Below are 17,498 nucleotides of genomic sequence, written 5' to 3'. Positions count from 1 at the left end.
GGAGTAGATTAGCCTATCACTGACCCTCGTAGGCTGATGAGGTTGGTTAGAGGATGCTCCAGAGTAATTCATCATCTTCAGAGAGAGCACTCCAGGGCTGGTTTTCGTTTGAGGTCTTCAGGACTCCGTTTGAAATACTTTCTATTTTTAGTAGTCCTGCTATTTATAGCCAGTGGGTTGGGCAGGGGCAGAGTATGGTTTGGCAATCTCCAGTTCAGACGACAGGCAATTCTGATGAATACTTAGAGAGCTATTAATATTTAATTATTTTAATTAAATATTAAATGGCGAACTTTAAAGTTTTAATGTTTTAAAAGTCACTTTAAGTTATAACTTAAGCGAGGGTCTATTTCTCATCAGATGAGGCCAGTTTTTTATATTAAATGGAAAGTGATTTATTTTTGACACTTCAAGAGTCAAAAAATAAATAATAAAAGTTAAAACTTCATTAAAGGCCAAATCGCACCTTTCTTGGGAATCGCTCCAAACCCTAAGTAAAGAAGATTTTAGGTCTTTTCATTATGCTAAGTTTTGATATTTTGGATTGGAGCTTTGAGAGGAATTTTTGGCCAAGGGTTTCAACAGAGAATTCTTCTACAGTGATTGGAGGTATCGGTGCAAGAAAACGTGGGATTCTTGTACAACAGCATCAGAGGCTGTCAAAAATTAGTTGATCTTGCTTATTCAGTTGGTTTCATTCAGGGACCAAGTTTGTGCTAATTAATCAGAGAGGCACCGTCAATCTTCAGTGTTTTGTTGCAGCAGCAAGAGGGAAAACAAAGATACACAAAGGGGATATTATTTGGTGGTTGTACGACTGCTTGGGACTTGCGCCAATGACCTGAAGGAGGCTGCGATCTGCATGCTAGAGGGTTGCAAAAATATATAAAAATAAGCAGAAGGTGCGCCTAGCCTGGAATCTTCCATTAAGCTATTATGCAAGCTGTTTGGGCCAGTCTGGAATAAATTACAACATGCTATCATAATGGACTATGTATGACCAGCAAGAAGGAAATAAGGGTTTCCAGAATTTCTTGGTATTTATCAGTTTCCTCTCTAGTATTGTTTGTTTATATATTAAGGATAAATAAAGGTTGAATAAATGTAATAAGGGTTTGATCAGTTTACTATCGAATTATAATTGATTTCTAGCAATACCCCATAGTTGCTTTTTGAGCTTGTAATAGTCAAAGTTATAATTGTTGTTCAAAAATTTGCAAAGAATAAACTTAAAATGCAACAGGTTCAACTAAACTTCAGTTGTTAGAGTTGAGGGCCTTTTGAGATTCTTACAGTGGTATCAGAGCTAAATCCTACCATCCTAAGGGTTTAGCAGTTACATGCAGTCACAGGAAACGGGTTCACAAAGGTATTACACACACAGAAGAGCCCTCCTTGAATGAGAACAAGGCATTAACAGGCAATCAGATACTATGAGTGACAGGCATGCAGGTAGTCCACCCAGAGGCCACAGAGCTGAGGATGAGGAGACAAGAGAATTTTTTAGGACTATGGCTACGGGGCAGCAGTAGGTTTCTTGGGCTTTACAAGCACTCACCACCGTGATGGAGCGTATGAATCCTCCAAACCGACCCAATCAGGACCCAGAGGATAACAGGAGTGTAGCCAATACTCCTAGACCTCACAGGGCAGCTACATGCATAGTTGACAAGTCTTCAAGGCCTAATTTCTTGGTAGAAGAACCTGAGGATGTTACTAGAGCTGAGGCAGAGCCTGTCTTTGTTGATAATGTTATGATGGTACATGATGAGTGGAGTCTTCTTTCACCTGATGTTAGGCAGAATCTGAATTTTGATCAATTCATGAGGCAAAAACGGGAGGTAGAGAGAAACAAGCAAGAGAGGAGGCCTTGTTTCCAACATAGAGATCTTGAGTTTGCCACAAGCAAGCTCACTCTACCTTGTTATGATGGCAGCGGTGCAGTTACAGCTAGGTCCTGGATCTATAAACTGGATACATACTTCACACTGAGACCCATGATTGAAAGGGATGCAATTAAGTTTGCAACCTTACACTTGGACGGTACTGCACATGAGTGGTGGCATAATGGACTCATCACTCTCCAACATGATGAGATTACCACCTACCAGGAGTTTGCTGATTTGTTAGTAGAGAGGTTTGATAAGAAAGATCCTGAGTCTTACTTCTGGGAGTTAGCACAACTGAAACAACAGGGAACTTGGAGGCATATGTTTCAAAGTTTTTGAAACTGTCATGCATGGTAAATAACATGTCAAATCAGCGGTTAGTAGTTTTGTTTATAGAGGGACTCATGGAGCCTTTGAGAGGTTGGGTAAAGGCATTTGATCCCCCAACACTTCTACTTGCCATTAAAAAGGCACGGAGTATGGATGTGACAACCACTCAGAATAAATTTGGGTCAAAAGGATCCCGATCAACATCTTTCAAAGATAATAGGAATTTCAGGAAAGGGATAGAAAAATCAGACTTTAGAAATGATTGCAAACCAAAACCAGCAGCCCCTCCCTTAGATCGTGAGACACTTAACGATTTAAGGCAGAAGAAACTCTGTTTTTATTGCAAAGGTTCATATGATGCCAACCATGACTGTCCTTTGAGGCCTAAGGGCAGGGCAAACAGAGTAATGTGGGCATATTATGAAGATTCAGAATCTGATCATGAAGGTCAGCTTGCGAGGCTGAAAATGACACACAGGCTCCTCCAAGACTTGACAAGATGGATGCAGAAGGTGATGAACACCCTAAGGAGGCACTTCTCACGAGTATTCAGCAGGAAGGGTCATTCAAAATGAGAGGAGTACTTGCTGGTCAGAAAGTTATTACTCTGCTGGATACCAGAGCCACACATAACTTTATTGATGCTAGGTTAGTGGAGAAGAGAGGAATCCAAACAAAGGAGTTTAAAGGCATCCGTGTGAGGGTGGCAGATGTTTACACTTTAAAGTGTAATAGGATGATTACACAACTCCCATTACGTGTAAACAATTATGAGTTCAAGATTGATTTCTATGTGGTTCAGATGGGAGATACAAATTTGGTCCTTGGTATGAAGTGGTTGCATGAACTAGGGAAGTTTACACTTGGCTTGCAGAAGATGGAGATGTCTTTCACCGTTGATGAAAAGACACATGTGCTGAAAGCAATTAAGGACAGCAATTTCAGAATGATTACACTCAGGCGGATGGAGAGGCTTGTACGCCATGATCAGAGTGAGTGGGCAGCAAAGTGTATGATCATGGCCATACAACAGGATGCTCAGAAAGTTGAATATCATCCTAACATTCAGATACTAAGAACCAAACATAACAAGGTTTTCAGTGACATACCATCAGGGAGGCCACCAGATAGGGGTTTTGAGAACATCATTGAGCTAGAGGAGGGTGTGAAGCCAGTAATGATTACTCCATATAGACATCCGAAGCGCTTGAAAGATGAAATAGAGAAAACCATACAGGAGCTTCTGGCCATGGGACATATTCGGCCTAGTAAGTCCCCCTTTGCTTCTTCAGTTGTTTTGGTGAAGAAGAAGGATGGCACATTGTGGATGTGTATTGATTACAGAGTCCTTAATAAGCGGACGATCAAAAATAGATATCCCATTCCGCGTATTGATGAGCTCATAGATAAATTACATGGGGCCTGTTATTTTTCAATGATTGATTTGAGATTAGGCTATCACCAGATTAGTGTCCGTGAGCAGGATATTGAGAAGACTGCTTTTTGTTGTCATTATGGACATTTTGAGTTTGTGGTTATGCCATTTGGGCTAACCAATGCTCCTGCTACTTTCCAGCCCACAATGAACAAAGTCTTCAGACATCAGTTGAGGAAATCAGTATTGGTGTTCTTTGATGATATACTGGTTTATAGTTGTACTTGGGAGGATCACCTCAGTCACTTAGATACAGTTTTGAGCATTCTGAGTAGGGAGTCCTTGTATGCCAAGGAATCCAAATGTGACCTTGGAATGACTGAGTTATTGTACTTGGGCCAAATTATCAGTGCAGAGGGAGTGCGGATGGATCTCGAGAAGATCTGTGCTATTGTAGATTGGCCTACTCCAGTGAACCTTACTCAGTTGCGTGGTTTCTTGGGTCTATGTGGTTTCTACTGCCGTTTTGTTAACGGTTATTCACGCCATGCGGCACCTTTGCCAGACTTGATGAAAAAGGGTACCTTCTTATGGACTCCTGAGGCCCAGGAATGTTTTGAGAGGTTCAAGGAGCTCATGACTTCATGTCCAGTACTTGCTGCACCTGACTTCTCAAAGTCATTTGAGTTACAATGTGATGCCTCTGGTAAGGGCATTGGGGCGGTGCTTATGCAAGATAAGCACCCTATTGCTTATGAGAGTAGGAAACTCCGTGGGCTTGAGAGAATTTACAGCATTTATGATAAGGAAATGTTGGTCATAATGCATGCACTAGCCAAGTTTAGACAGTACTTAGTGGGCAGCAAGTTTTGTATTAAGACTGACCACAATAGTTTGAGACATTTCCTTGGGCAGCGTGACTTAAATGACAGGTAACAAAAGTGGGTCAGCAAACTTCAGGCTTACAACTTTGATATTTCCTATATCAAAGGCACACAAAATGTAGTTGCAGATGCCTTGTCACATCGTCCCCACCTAAATTCAATGGTCCAGATAGCAGAGGATTGGCAACATATTATAGTGGCCGAGTATGCCAAAGATAGCTGGGCTGCAGGTGTGATGGAGGGGTCAATAGTGGACAGCAGGTATACAGTTGTAAATGAATTGATCATTTACAAGGGGAGAGTGTACTTGATCCCAGGGTCGGAGTTGAAGAGTAGGGTACTGCGGTTTTGTCATGATGAACCGATAGCAGGACATCCCGGTTTTTTTAAAACCTACAGATAGGTTCGTGAGCGCTTCACGTGGAAAGGGCTCAAGGCGGATGTTCTACAGTATGTTAGAGAGTGCCCTATTTGTCAGCAGAATAAACAGAGCATACATACCCTTCTGGTTTACTTCAGCCACTTCCAATTCCTAACAGGAAGTGGGAATGGTTGTCTATGGATTTCATCACAGGGTTACCAAGAGCACAGGGACGTGATTGCATATTTGTGGTTGTGGATCGTTTGCAAGTATGCTCACTTCTATCCGATCACCACCACTTATTCAGCTATTCAGGTAGCAGAGTTGTTCTTCAGAGAGGTATTCAGATTACATGGCTTGCCTCGGACTATTGTCAGTGATAGGGACACTCGGTTTTTGAGCCACTTTTGGCAGGAGCTTTTCAGACTCTATGGAACTGAGCTTACACCAAGCACCAGTTACCACCCTTAGACTGATGGCCAGACTGAGATAGTTAACAAATGGGTGGAGGGACACCTCAGGAACTATATTTCAGGGCAGCAAAAGGCGTGGGTGAAGTGGATTTACCTCTGTGAGTACTGTTACAATACCACTCACCACATGTCCATTCAGATGACACCATTTACAACACTGAACGGGTATGAGCCTCCTAGTTTCATTGACTTATTGCTGAGTGACAGTAGGGTGCCTAGTATGGGAGACATGATACAGGAGAGTCGGGACATTGTGAAGACTCTTAAGGAAAATATAGCCAAGGCACAAAATCAGCAAAAACAATATGCTGATCAGAAGAGGACAAAGAGGTTATTTGAGGTAGGGGGCATGGTGTATTTGATGTTCCAGCCTTATCGACAGTTTACTCTCAGGAGGAGTGGAGCAGAGAAGCTCAAGCCACAATATTATGGCCCTTTTAGAGTAACGAGGCGTATAGGTGAGGTGGCTTATGAGTTGGATTTACCGGCAGATAGCAGAGTACACAATGTGTTTCATGTGTCACATCTCAAAAAGGCGTTGGGACACCGTATTGTTCCTTCCACGGTCTTACCACCCCTGGATGATGAGGGGAAGTTAATACTTGTACCTGAGGCTATCATTGAGTTCAGGGAGAGGAATTTCAGGAGACGTACTATCACAGAGTACCTGGTGAAATGGACGGATTTGCCAGTAGAGGATGCTACTTGGGAGAGCTAGGAGATTTTACAGCATCCGGAGTTGAGATTTCTTGAGGACAAGCAATTTCAGGAGGGGCGGACTGTGATGTCCCCTTCTAGTTGACATCCGTCAGCTGAGTAGATTAGCCTACCACTGACCCTCGTAAGCTGATGAGGTTGGTTAGAGGGTCCTCCAGAGTGATTCGTCATCTTCAGAGCGAGCACTCCAGGACTGGTTTTCGTTTGAGGTCTCTAGGACTCCGTTTGAGATACTTTCTATTTTTAGCAGTCCTGCTATTTATAGCCAGTGGGTTGGGCAGGGGCAGAGTATGGTTTGGCAGTCTCCAGTTCAGACGGCAGGCAATTCTGATGAATACTTAGAGAGATATTAATATTTAATTATTTTAATTAAATATTAAATGGCGAACTTTAAAGTTTTAATGTTTTAAAAGTCACTTTAAGTTATAACTTAAGCGAGGGTCTATTTCTCATCAGATGGGGCCAGTTTTTTATATTAAATGGAAAGTGATTTATTTTTGACACTTCAATAGTCAAAAAATAAATAATAAAAGTTAAAACTTCATTAAAGGCCAAATCGCACCTTTCTTGGGAATCACGCCAAACCCTAAGTGGAGAAGATTAAAGAAGATTTTAGGTCTTCTTTTCATTATGCTAAGTTTTGATATTTTGGATTGGAGCTCTGAGAGGAGTTTTTGGCCAAGGGTCCCTCGAGAGATGTGCAGACGTCTCCACGTCCTAGCGACGCTGGTCTTCTTTTCATTATGCTAAGTTTTGATATTTTGGATTTATGTGAAGTGGGTTGGTGCTCATAGATTCTGATTTGGGAGTTGGTGCTTCCAGTGGGTTGGTGCTCACAAATTTCAGAAGTGGGAGTTGGTGCTTCCAGTGGGTAGGTGCTCACAAAATCAGATTTGGGAGTTGGTGCTTCCAGTGGGTTGGGGCTCACAAATAGTGTTAGGGGTTGGTGCCTCTAGTAGGTTAATGCCTACAATTATTGTAAAAGAAGAAATATATAAAAGCATTGATTTACCGTGGTTTTCTCCCATAAGGGTTTCCACCTATATATCTTGTGTTCTACTTGTTATCAATGTTGGCATGCAATGAATATGTTTATGAGATAAGTTATATACTTATTATTGAAGTTGAAGAAGTTTAATTTGGTAAAATATTGTTGTTATACTGATTCACCCCTCCCTCTCAGTATAACCATGTGCTCTACAGTGGCCTCATTCATTGCATTTCGATATTGTATAGTAGGGCTAACTCTCTAGAGTCACATCAGATTTGACTCCTACCTCTCTCTCTACTATTATTAATTCTATTGTTATTATATCTTTGATTTTGATATCCGTCTAGAGATGTGTTCTTATTATCTTGCGGCTTCTATGGAGTACTTGGTGGAGTGGACTACTCTCCTTATGTAAAGAGTAATTGTGTGTTCTTATTTTTCAAATTGTAGAGATAATCTTTAGCTAAGTGACCCACTACTTGGCATGCATCTCAAAATAGCTTTTTCAAACAATTAGTTTTGATGTGGCCTAATTTACAATTAGCTTTTTAATCTTCCTTCATGTTCTTAGGCTCTTTCAGCATTCTTAACATGTCTCTCTAAAGAGCCTATATTTGCTTTGATTCATTAATCAGAATCATCTTCACTTTTCTTTTAACAACTAGGTATCTTCTTCTCACTCACTATGTCCATGGCCCCATTGTATGCATCTTTGCATAATAAGGGAGGCATCATCTTAATCTTCTTCTAAAGTGAGGATATCAACCGTTAAATAAACCATCACCCCTATAGTCCATCTACCGATTCTTTATCTAATCTAATCAATAACTTCTTGAGACTCAATGGTAGGCTCAAACATTCTTGTGCTTACTTTGGTCTATGCTACATTACCTTCTCGATATCAAGAATGTCTATGTAATGGTCTATTACTACACACAATGTGGTTCAAAAACATCCAACCATTATCTTTGTCCATTAGCCCATCTCCCATCCATATGGCAATAATAGGTCTACAATGCCCTATGGAATCTTCAAATCCATCTCAACTAAATTATGGTAGTTTCTACCTCTCAACATATAGATTTGCTATGAGGCTCACCATTCCTTGATGTGGTTATAGCATTTAAAAGCTTCTCCTCAAGAAGTTTGGTCAAGACAATCCTTTTCTCCTTGGGAATTTCTAGGCATGTCCATACCCTCACCTCTTTTGTAGACCTCAATAATCCAAACACCACTAGTTTCGTCTTCAAGCTCTATTTTTATGTCTCCAACTCTCAATCTCAATGTCCTACGCTTACATTCATCTTCGATGCCTTTGAGATTTGTCTTGTATGATATGTTTAACTCTCATGAAATTCAATCGATTCCTCCAACCAAACTTGATCTACTAGATTGATGCATACTCCTTCAAGTAACAGAACTTAATCTACTAGATCAATGTGCGCCTCTTTAAGGGAAGATGTATAGCTATCTCAACCCACTCCTATGTATGGTTGTTAATAGTGGGATGAATGTTTTGACATCCTCATTCTAACTCATCTTCTACTTGGAGTCAAACTTTTGCTTTGAATTTGCACTAATGAAGTCTCTTTGGCTACTTCTCATAATCATATCTTTCATTCTCTTTACTCCGCAAACCATAGTTTGCAAACACTGTGAGTACTCACTAAGTTGCCCAGTACTCTTTGTTTTTGCCCCGCGAGTTTTTACAATTTTAACTTGTGAGTTTTTATAGACACAGGAAAAACAAGGATAAAAATTCCAATGCAGGTAAGACACATTTTTCACATGTTTTTTTGGCTGTAAAACCATGCATTTTTCTCTTTTGAGATGTCAATTTTTATTTTAATAGATTTTGTAATTGAATTTTGCAAAAAAAATATATGTTTCTTTAAGAAATTTTAATTTTCAGTAGTCTCGAAGTTGCTGAGTTTTTGTTGAGTTAAATTTTTTGGGTTTGTCGAGTACTCTCCAAGTTTGAGTCTGCAAACTATGCCACAAACCTTAGAGATTGTTTGATCTCTTGGTTCTAACTACATTGTATTCACTTTCCATCTTTGTTGGAGTCTAAGGGTATTAAATCTTAAATCTGACTCAACTTGTTTAAGATGATGGTGCCCATTTAACTCTATTTGATAAGGTTAGTAGTTGCATAACTAATAAAAATAACCACGCATACTAGATGGAATAACAATAGTATATCTTTATTCATGTTAAGTTCTTACATAGTAGGCCATGGATGATTAGCCAACGATCAAAATACTTTCCCTAGATACAAGGAACCTATTGAAAAATACTTGAGAATTGCCTAGAAAAACACAACTATCTACAAGTTGACAAGCATATAATATATAGTCAAAAACAAAAAAATTAACAAAACATACAAAATCATCTTATGCTAACTAAATGAGCCAAATGTACAAACTTTGCGTTTTGAGAACAATTAGAGTATGTTTTAGTGCACACACTTCAAAAATGATGGTAGGTTGTCAAAGCTACATTTGAATGAGCTTATGGTTGTACATTAAAAAATGCTCTTTCACCATAAGAGTATTTTAGCTATATAGATGAAGACGTAACCCCCATGGTGTTGGAGTATGATCCCACATCTAAGTGAATCATTGAGGGTACCCCCATTTTTATGGACCACGCATGGATCAATCACATTGATCATGAGATATAGCTTGTCATGATGGGGGAGGAGGAGGTATAAGTCTATGTAACTGCAAAAAATTAGTTGTCCAAGATACTTCCACTACCTCTTCTATAGATGGAATGGATGTAGCTCCTTTGATGTGTACAAAGAGGGGCAGGGTCTAATGGCTTAGATCCAATGTTGGGAGTGGTTCTTCCCAACCTTAATTGATTTTTCTATGTATATTTTTTGGCAGTCAGGCAAAGACTTAGATTAGTCATCGCATTTTGTGTGTTAGTTTGTACTTTGAAGTTTGTATATTGAGCTAATAAATAAAATAAATATTATACTCCAAATGCTTGTTGTATATCATTGGATCAATTGATTGTCAAAATTTGTATAGATTTCAGTATCTTTTACTTATTGTTCACATAAATGATAAATTACAGCATCTTTTCACTGTTTTTTCTAGTAATTTTTTTAATAGCTGTCTTCCTGGCATCACCAAAATCTGGAATTTTTTTGCTTTCCTTGAAACCTTATCCTCCTTATGCCTAAAACTCCAAGAAACACCACTTTGATCAAATAATATTACTGCGTAAGCAATTCAATGCATTTGGATGAGGTAGTTAAATGGAATGATGAATGAAACGCAAATCAATGATGTGCGAAACAATTAGTGAGTCAACAAAAATGTGATTAAGAAACAAGATGCTCAACAGTTTAGAGGAAGATAAAGATGAATGCAGGCAACTGAAGCCTATAGATAGGGTGGATGAAATTATGATGAGTTCCTAAAAATCTTTATATAAAGCTCTCACATTTGTTCTTACAACAACATCTATGAAAAAAATAACTTTTCATTCTAATATTTAGTTCAAAAGCCACAAACTTAGTGCTAATTGTGGATAGAAAATATTAAACTAAATGCCATACCAAATGGCCAATTCTCATGCTCAAAGTTGAAGAACAATTCACAGAGTTCCTTGAGTTAGATGTCTGTTTTATCATTGCCTACGTTTTCCAGTAATCATTTCAAAAGAGAATTTGATAATATGAAAAAATAGACTAACAAACCTTTAAATTTTTCACCATATCGAGTGAGAAGATTATGAGGTCGATGAGTTTGTTTAACCTGCAGAAGTGGCTGTTTCAAGAAATTGAGCTTCTTGCCATACCTGCAAAATTCCCAGTGTTATATCGACTCATCTTAAGCTTGAAAGTAACTAAAGTGGAAAGCAATAAAAAACAAGTTAAGAGTTTTACTTTTTTTCAAAGTAGTCACTATAGCTGCCATATTTTGTTGCATCAGGAAATGGGCTCTCAGCAGTCTTATCATGAAGGATATCAGTAATGCAGTAAATCTTCCCAGTATGAAGAGTGACTATTGCTTTCTCTAACAAATCTGAAGATACTAAAGGACCACTTGCTAGATGAATATTTTTCATGTTAGTTTCACCTACATGCAATCTTCTTGTATTAGCTCTGACAGATCTAGCAACATCAGCACATTGACGGATGCAATTCCAATCAATGTTGACTCCACTTTGAGAAACATAACTTTTCTCAAGTTCCAATGGCAAAATAAAATACATGTTTGAAGATACCCATATCCCTTCCAGTATCTTATTTTCTAATATATTCCTCTTTGCAATAACCAGTTCATTTGTTTCCCTAGTTCGTAGGACCAGTTTGTTGAATACTCCATTGAAAAGTATTTCATGATAAGCCTTAGCATCCATGATCTGTTGTTGGAAAGAAAAAGATTACATGTCAACTATTTACTGCAACAATGACATACAATTAAAATACAAAACCATTAGCATATAATCATGCACAATTAATGGGATTGTCTTCCTCATATAGTTCTGCTTACCTGAACTGAGTCCAAATACAATGTTCCACAAGGTATGAATCTCGATCTGACAACTCTCCCTGCAGTCAAATGAAGATCAATCTCTGCATTTGCAACATCGTTATCTAATACTGCTTCAAGCAATAGAGCAAAGTTTGAATATGCTCCCTTGTCATCGCCTTGTGAAGTGAAAACTATCTTGTAGACTTGCAATTTTACTCCATTGTGATTTTCACCCCAATATCCAGATAAAGCTTCTGGTTTTGATGTTATATGTAATTCCTTCCTCTTTGTTGTTCCTTGAGTGGAAATACCACATACAGCCAGTTAAAACAATAAGTATTGGAGTAATTGTGGCATAATCATACTATTCTCGATAATTTTACTTTCATAGAACCATTCCAAGTTATAATGCTAAAATTAGGTTATGGCAAAAATAAAACTGAACTTGGAACAGTTCAAAACTAAATCTCTCCATGCCTCTTATGTATTTTAGTATATTTATTTATTATTATTAAAGAACAATTGCAATCAGGTTTTCAAAACTAGCTTCAAACAACACCTCTCTTAAATTCACCCCGAGCAAGGATATTTCCAACAAGTATAACATTATAGACCACAAAGGCCCTTATTATACAAGAGAGGTGACAAAGGTCATTTATGGACTCGGCACAAAGGATGAAGAGCTTGAAGGAGAGGAACTTGATCAATGAAGGGCTCAACCATAAACTTAATACAACTAGAGAAATTGAGATCAAAACTCTTGATTGGAGTATAAAAGAACCTCATAAAACTAATTTTGACTAGATGCTTATTGGATAAAATAATAAAGAAAATGCCAATTATATTATAAACCTAATTATAGAGATCACAAATATACCATTTTTTCCAAAATTTTTACATAGCGGCATAGAGGATAGCATAAACACAATATGATAAATATACTTTGAGAATAATAAATAAAAAACTTGACAAACTGTCCTTAATATCAATCCTCCTATTTGATGAGCACAAATAATTGCAAATAGAACCATGAGCCTCTCAAAGAATATAAAAAACTTCAATGGGCAGAAATAACAGTATTAGGTGGAACAAAATCTGTGTACATTTCCTACCTGCACCTCTAGAACATTTGATCTTTAAGTTTACAATTTCCTCCTCAGGTCCAGTTTCAATGACAGGAATAAGATGCTCATCAAGGGCACCAACTTCGTGCAACCTTTTGCATGCCTCTAAGCATGCAAATTGCTTTGCTTTCTGTTTGACACTTGGATGACTCACAACCTCATGGAATGGAGCACTTGGTGGCAATCTCAAAATACAAATATGCAAATTATCCTTCCCCTCAAGAGCCCTAAAGATAAATTCTGGTCGAGGTGAATAATACCTGTCTTCTGACAGAATATTAGCACACATCCAAATACTTTTAAGGATGAAACATAATAAGCAATCAATACATTCCAGAAACAATGCTTACCCAACTCAGAGTCAAGAAAAACAAAACAATAAAGCACTTACTTGTCACTAGGCAACTTTGCACAGTATTTGTAGATTAAATCAATACTAGAGTCACAGTTAACCGTAGCTCCAGTTGATGAAACATTATAAGGAATCATCTTTTCATCATCAGCAATACCAAACTTTGGGGTATAGCAAATATTGTTTCTATTCAAAGATGTATCTCTCATTGATTCTTCACTCCTTATAATATCAAACAACAAATTTAATTGTGTTTCATTGTTCCTGCAAAATTGTAAGTTTACCAATCAGCATCATTATAGTAATTAGATTATCATTTATATGTCGACCAGCTAGCAGAGGATATAGATGCTATCATTGCCATATGAAAAAAAACCTATATGAGATAATGTTTCCTATTTTCCTGGATCATAGGTTGATATAAAAAATATTCACAAATAACAAAGAAACTGAAATATTAACCAATTCTTGAATCTTGTAAAATCACTTGCACTGAAGCAAGATTAAAAGTTATTATTAAAATATAATCAAAGAACAAAAATATCAGCCCTTAAATACAAATGCATCCATTAAAAAGGAATTCTTACAATTAGCAGACATTATTTATCATGGATCAAATCACAGTATTGAGAATCATTGGGTCCTTGCATTGACTCATGAGTCCAAGTCTAAGGTGACCACAGCAAGGCCCAGGGTCTCAACTTGTGGACCCACTAGATACAGGACCTAGACTCATGGTTCTCTACAGACCAGCAAAGACTTGGAAAGAAGGAATTTTTTTCTAAATCACTATAAAAACACATCAATGAAGACCTAAAAGGGCACCAAAGACTTAATCACTCTTCTGTTTTGACCTTACTTTTATTTGATCATTTGCTTTCAAACTATTTTCACTCTACTTAGTTTTCCTTTTTTCTTTATTATTTTGCAAGGAGCTCATAGGATTGGATTAAGAATTAATTTGTGCATAAAAGTAGCTAATATAAGGCCTTGGATCTGAGTTACACATTCCCAACTTCTATATTCAAGCATCAAGTCAAGCTAACTTGAAAATCTTCATTTTTTCTCATTCTTCTTTATGTTTGTAAGTTGTAACAGTTTTATAGTACAAATTTCAGGCATTTAGTTTGATACATTTTAACTTTAGAATTTTTTTAAAAAAAAGAAAAAGAAAAAAGAAATTAAAGGTAAAAAGTACAAGTTTAAACCATAGCATTTTTCTTTCCCTTGTATTTTTGTTTTTATCTTTTTTATTCATTTTAAAAAAAAATCTTGCATTTTAGTTAGCTTGGTTGCTTGCATCTTTTAACCAACTATTACATTTTTTATCTCCATGATGTTTTACAATTTTCAGTATGTTTCAACAACAAAGGAAAGACCTTGGTTGGAGTTTCTAAGAGGAAGCATTAATTGCCTCAAATACCATCTTGCCTACATATTTTGATATGATATTTCAATATGCTCAAATGAGAAAGAAAGAACAGATTAAGGCAAAACAAACAAGTAGTTGTATTTTCCATTCCGCTGTCTAGAAGTGGAAATGGATCGAGTTCTACCACAATTTACATACAGTTTATAATTTCAGGAGTTGGGTTGTACCATGCAATACTCCAAATTCCAACTATCATTGGAAACAAAACAGCCACAAAAGGGCAAGGAATGCAATTGTTGAATTTTGGTATTTTTGTGACATTCCCCTCAATGCAACAAGCTAGCCTTTTAAGCTTTGTAATTTTTTCTCTCTTTTTTATTATTATTTTCGTAGTTTTGTTGAGAGTTCATGTTTTTCAATTTGTTTTTTTATTTTAATTTTTTTAGAATGTTTAATGTCCCCTTATTGGCAAGGAATGGTGATGGAAAAATGGTTGATGTACAGGCAATTATTGAGGAGAATCAGGTTATCTAGATGAAGGGTTGAACTAACATCTCCAATAAATGGATTGGTTGAAAAATAAGAACACTACTGTTTTTAGTTTCTTTTTCATGTTGCACAATCTTCTTGAAGACAAATTATAATAATTTAGTATTAGTCACCAATAATTCAGCAAATTATGTTGTTGCGGGTAGATAACTAATGGATAAATGCCCGAACATTCTTTTCTTAGGGCATTGCGTTGATCTAATATTGTAGGACATTGGAAAACAAGAATGTAACAAGTTAATTGTGCACCATGAAAGAAACATTGGCATGCACATTTAAAACCATCAGTGAGTACTTTCTTTAGATAACATGGAGCTGGGCCAACTTGGTGTCACTTCATTTGCAACCTCATTCATCAACTTGCAATATTTGATACAACCAAAAGCTTCTTTGAAATGAATGTTTGTTAGTGACAAGTGGAGGGAATCTTCCTATGTAGAGACAATTGTTTGTATCAATATGGTGGATTACATATTTGATGAGGCCTATTTTTGGAATACTACTAAGGGAGATTGTAGATATAAATATTTAAATATTTTCTTTTGTCTTCTTTTAGTGTCTACAAATTGTGCTTTTACTTGTTTACAAATTAAGACAAATAAAAACGCTGACATTTTTTTGTGACTCAACTAAGGAATGACAACTGAAGACAAATATAATGTAGTTTATACTTGATTGCAAAGGTAAGTAGGGTTTGATCATTCTCCTTGAAAAGAAAATTCCTCTTCTACCATTACACCAAAACTTGAAGAAATATTTTTAGCTTCAAAAGCTGTGTTACCAATTCGTGTTAGGAATATTATTAGCTTCAAAAGCTATGTTACCCCTGACCACGCCATTCTCTGAACCCATTGAGATTACTTTAGATGAGTGGCGATCGAATTGAACCCTAGCATTGGTGTCGTTTTTTTCTACTTAAAGCTTCACATGTTGTAATAACACTAACATCAAAGGTTGGAGTATCTCGTAGGATCCTTGCAAGCCCACTAAATCTGTATTTCCCATGAGCAAAGTGGATTCGGTGGTGTCTACAGTGAACGATGGAAAGAGAAAGTTGAAGTTTATTGTGTATGGGCAAATGGGAGTTGGGTTAATATAATTGAATTATGTTATTAGTAATTTCAAATTTTTGTTGTCTAGTTATCATTATTTTTCAAAGTATATTATTAGTTCTTGTATAGATAATGTGTGTCATAGTTTAATAGTCAAGTTTTAGTTGTATTAATTTAAACTGAGGTCAAAATGTCAAAAAGATATAAAAATAAAATTACTTCAAACTGGAGTGCACAATCGATGGTACCTGACACTCCTTGTAAGAAATTTGCATCAAGGGGGGGAGGATATATTCTTTCCTCACAACTAATGAAATGAGTCTAAAAGAAAAATTTGCTAATTAGCAATTTTACTAGAGGATGGAGTCACAAGAGGTTGGAGGACATTCAACGACCTCTCATCAACCACTAGCAATGGGGCCGTGAAATTGCATTAGTGACAAAACTATTTGTGCCAAAATGACTAAAGCCAAGATCAGTTTCTTGGTGGCAATGGCAACCATCTCATATCATTTGTGATTAGAGTGGCAATGATCTATAATGGTGGTTGCATACGTGACAACAAGGGCTTGTTGTTCAAGCTTTTTATGTTGTGGTTGGATGTGCATGTCCCCAATGACACTTCTTGGTTTTTTGTGAATGGACGTGTTTGTCCCCATTCACGATATGGTGTAAGTGTTTGTCCCCAGTCACAAGAGTTGATAATTATGATTGGATGTGTTTGTCCCCAATAATAATTGTTGTGAGCAAATGTGTGTGTCCTTGTTCATAACCTTGATGTTGGATAGATGTGTACTTGATGTAAAACCTTAGATAGATGTGTTACTCCCTATCCTTGGTTCTTGTTGTCACAAAAGTTTGCACCCTTGCTAAGCTATCAACCTAAGAATCTTGTGAAACATGGAAACAACCCTGAAGTGTGGGACCTTGTGCAAGGGGTTGAACCTCCAGAGTAGGGCAACTTCCTTCTCAATTCAGCTGCAAGTGTTGAACCAGCTCAACACTCCAAATTCTACTTCTAAACCTATTCTAACAGTTCATAGGAGAAAAGGGAAGAAGAAAATGCAGAAAATGGAAGGAGGTGATGCACCAAGAAAAGAGATGCCTCTCTCCCCGCCCCAAGATGACACCAAGAATCAATTGAAATACCCTTGGAGATGCACAAACTTCAATTGCATGAATGACTCCAAATGCATGTATGGAGGTTAGGTTTTTCTAAATGTCAAAAGGAAAGAAAGTTCCCACAAGTCGCACTCAAAAACAAGTTCACATAGCATATATGTGAGAGAAAAGCAACAAAACATACACTTATAATAAAGGTAAGAAAGCATACACAACATGCATAAGAAACGATCAGAGAAGTGAAAGAGAAAAAAGTAGCTCAAGCTAGTAGGGAGAGAACCCTCTACAATGAAGCTTAACAATCTATTTATTGCAAACTGGTTGTAGAGAAGAAACCAACAATCAAATAGGGGAGACCCTGACTATGGTGTGTATAGGAGAATGTTAGTTTGGGGAGACCAACAATACAAGCAG

The 17,498-nt window shown here is 37.2% G+C and overlaps 1 protein-coding gene across 6 annotated transcripts in view; it reads right to left on the bottom strand.

The window, feature by feature from the left end:
- LOC131053529 (endoribonuclease Dicer homolog 3a) overlaps positions 1-17,498 on the bottom strand; it is a 182,979-nt gene that overhangs the window by 112,312 nt on the left and 53,169 nt on the right. For all 6 annotated transcript variants that reach the window (XR_009107715.2, XR_009107716.2, XR_009107717.2 and 3 more), the window contains 5 exons: positions 13,029-13,253; positions 12,626-12,897; positions 11,532-11,809; positions 10,922-11,400; positions 10,733-10,833 (listed from right to left, as the gene is read on the bottom strand). Coding sequence is in view for 3 of the 6 variants with exons in the window: in XM_057988141.2 (XP_057844124.2) it covers positions 10,733-10,833; positions 10,922-11,400; positions 11,532-11,809; positions 12,626-12,897; positions 13,029-13,253 (1,355 nt within the window). In the remaining 3 variants the exon portion in view is untranslated. The remainder of the gene's footprint in view (positions 1-10,732; positions 10,834-10,921; positions 11,401-11,531; positions 11,810-12,625; positions 12,898-13,028; positions 13,254-17,498) is intronic.

The sequence above is a fragment of the Cryptomeria japonica genome, chromosome 6 (assembly GCF_030272615.1).
Source record: "Cryptomeria japonica chromosome 6, Sugi_1.0, whole genome shotgun sequence".
In the NCBI taxonomy this organism is placed as follows: Eukaryota; Viridiplantae; Streptophyta; class Pinopsida; order Cupressales; family Cupressaceae; genus Cryptomeria; species Cryptomeria japonica.
Note: the sequence above shows the minus strand (reverse complement) of the source record. Positions and strands in the feature narration are given on the sequence as shown.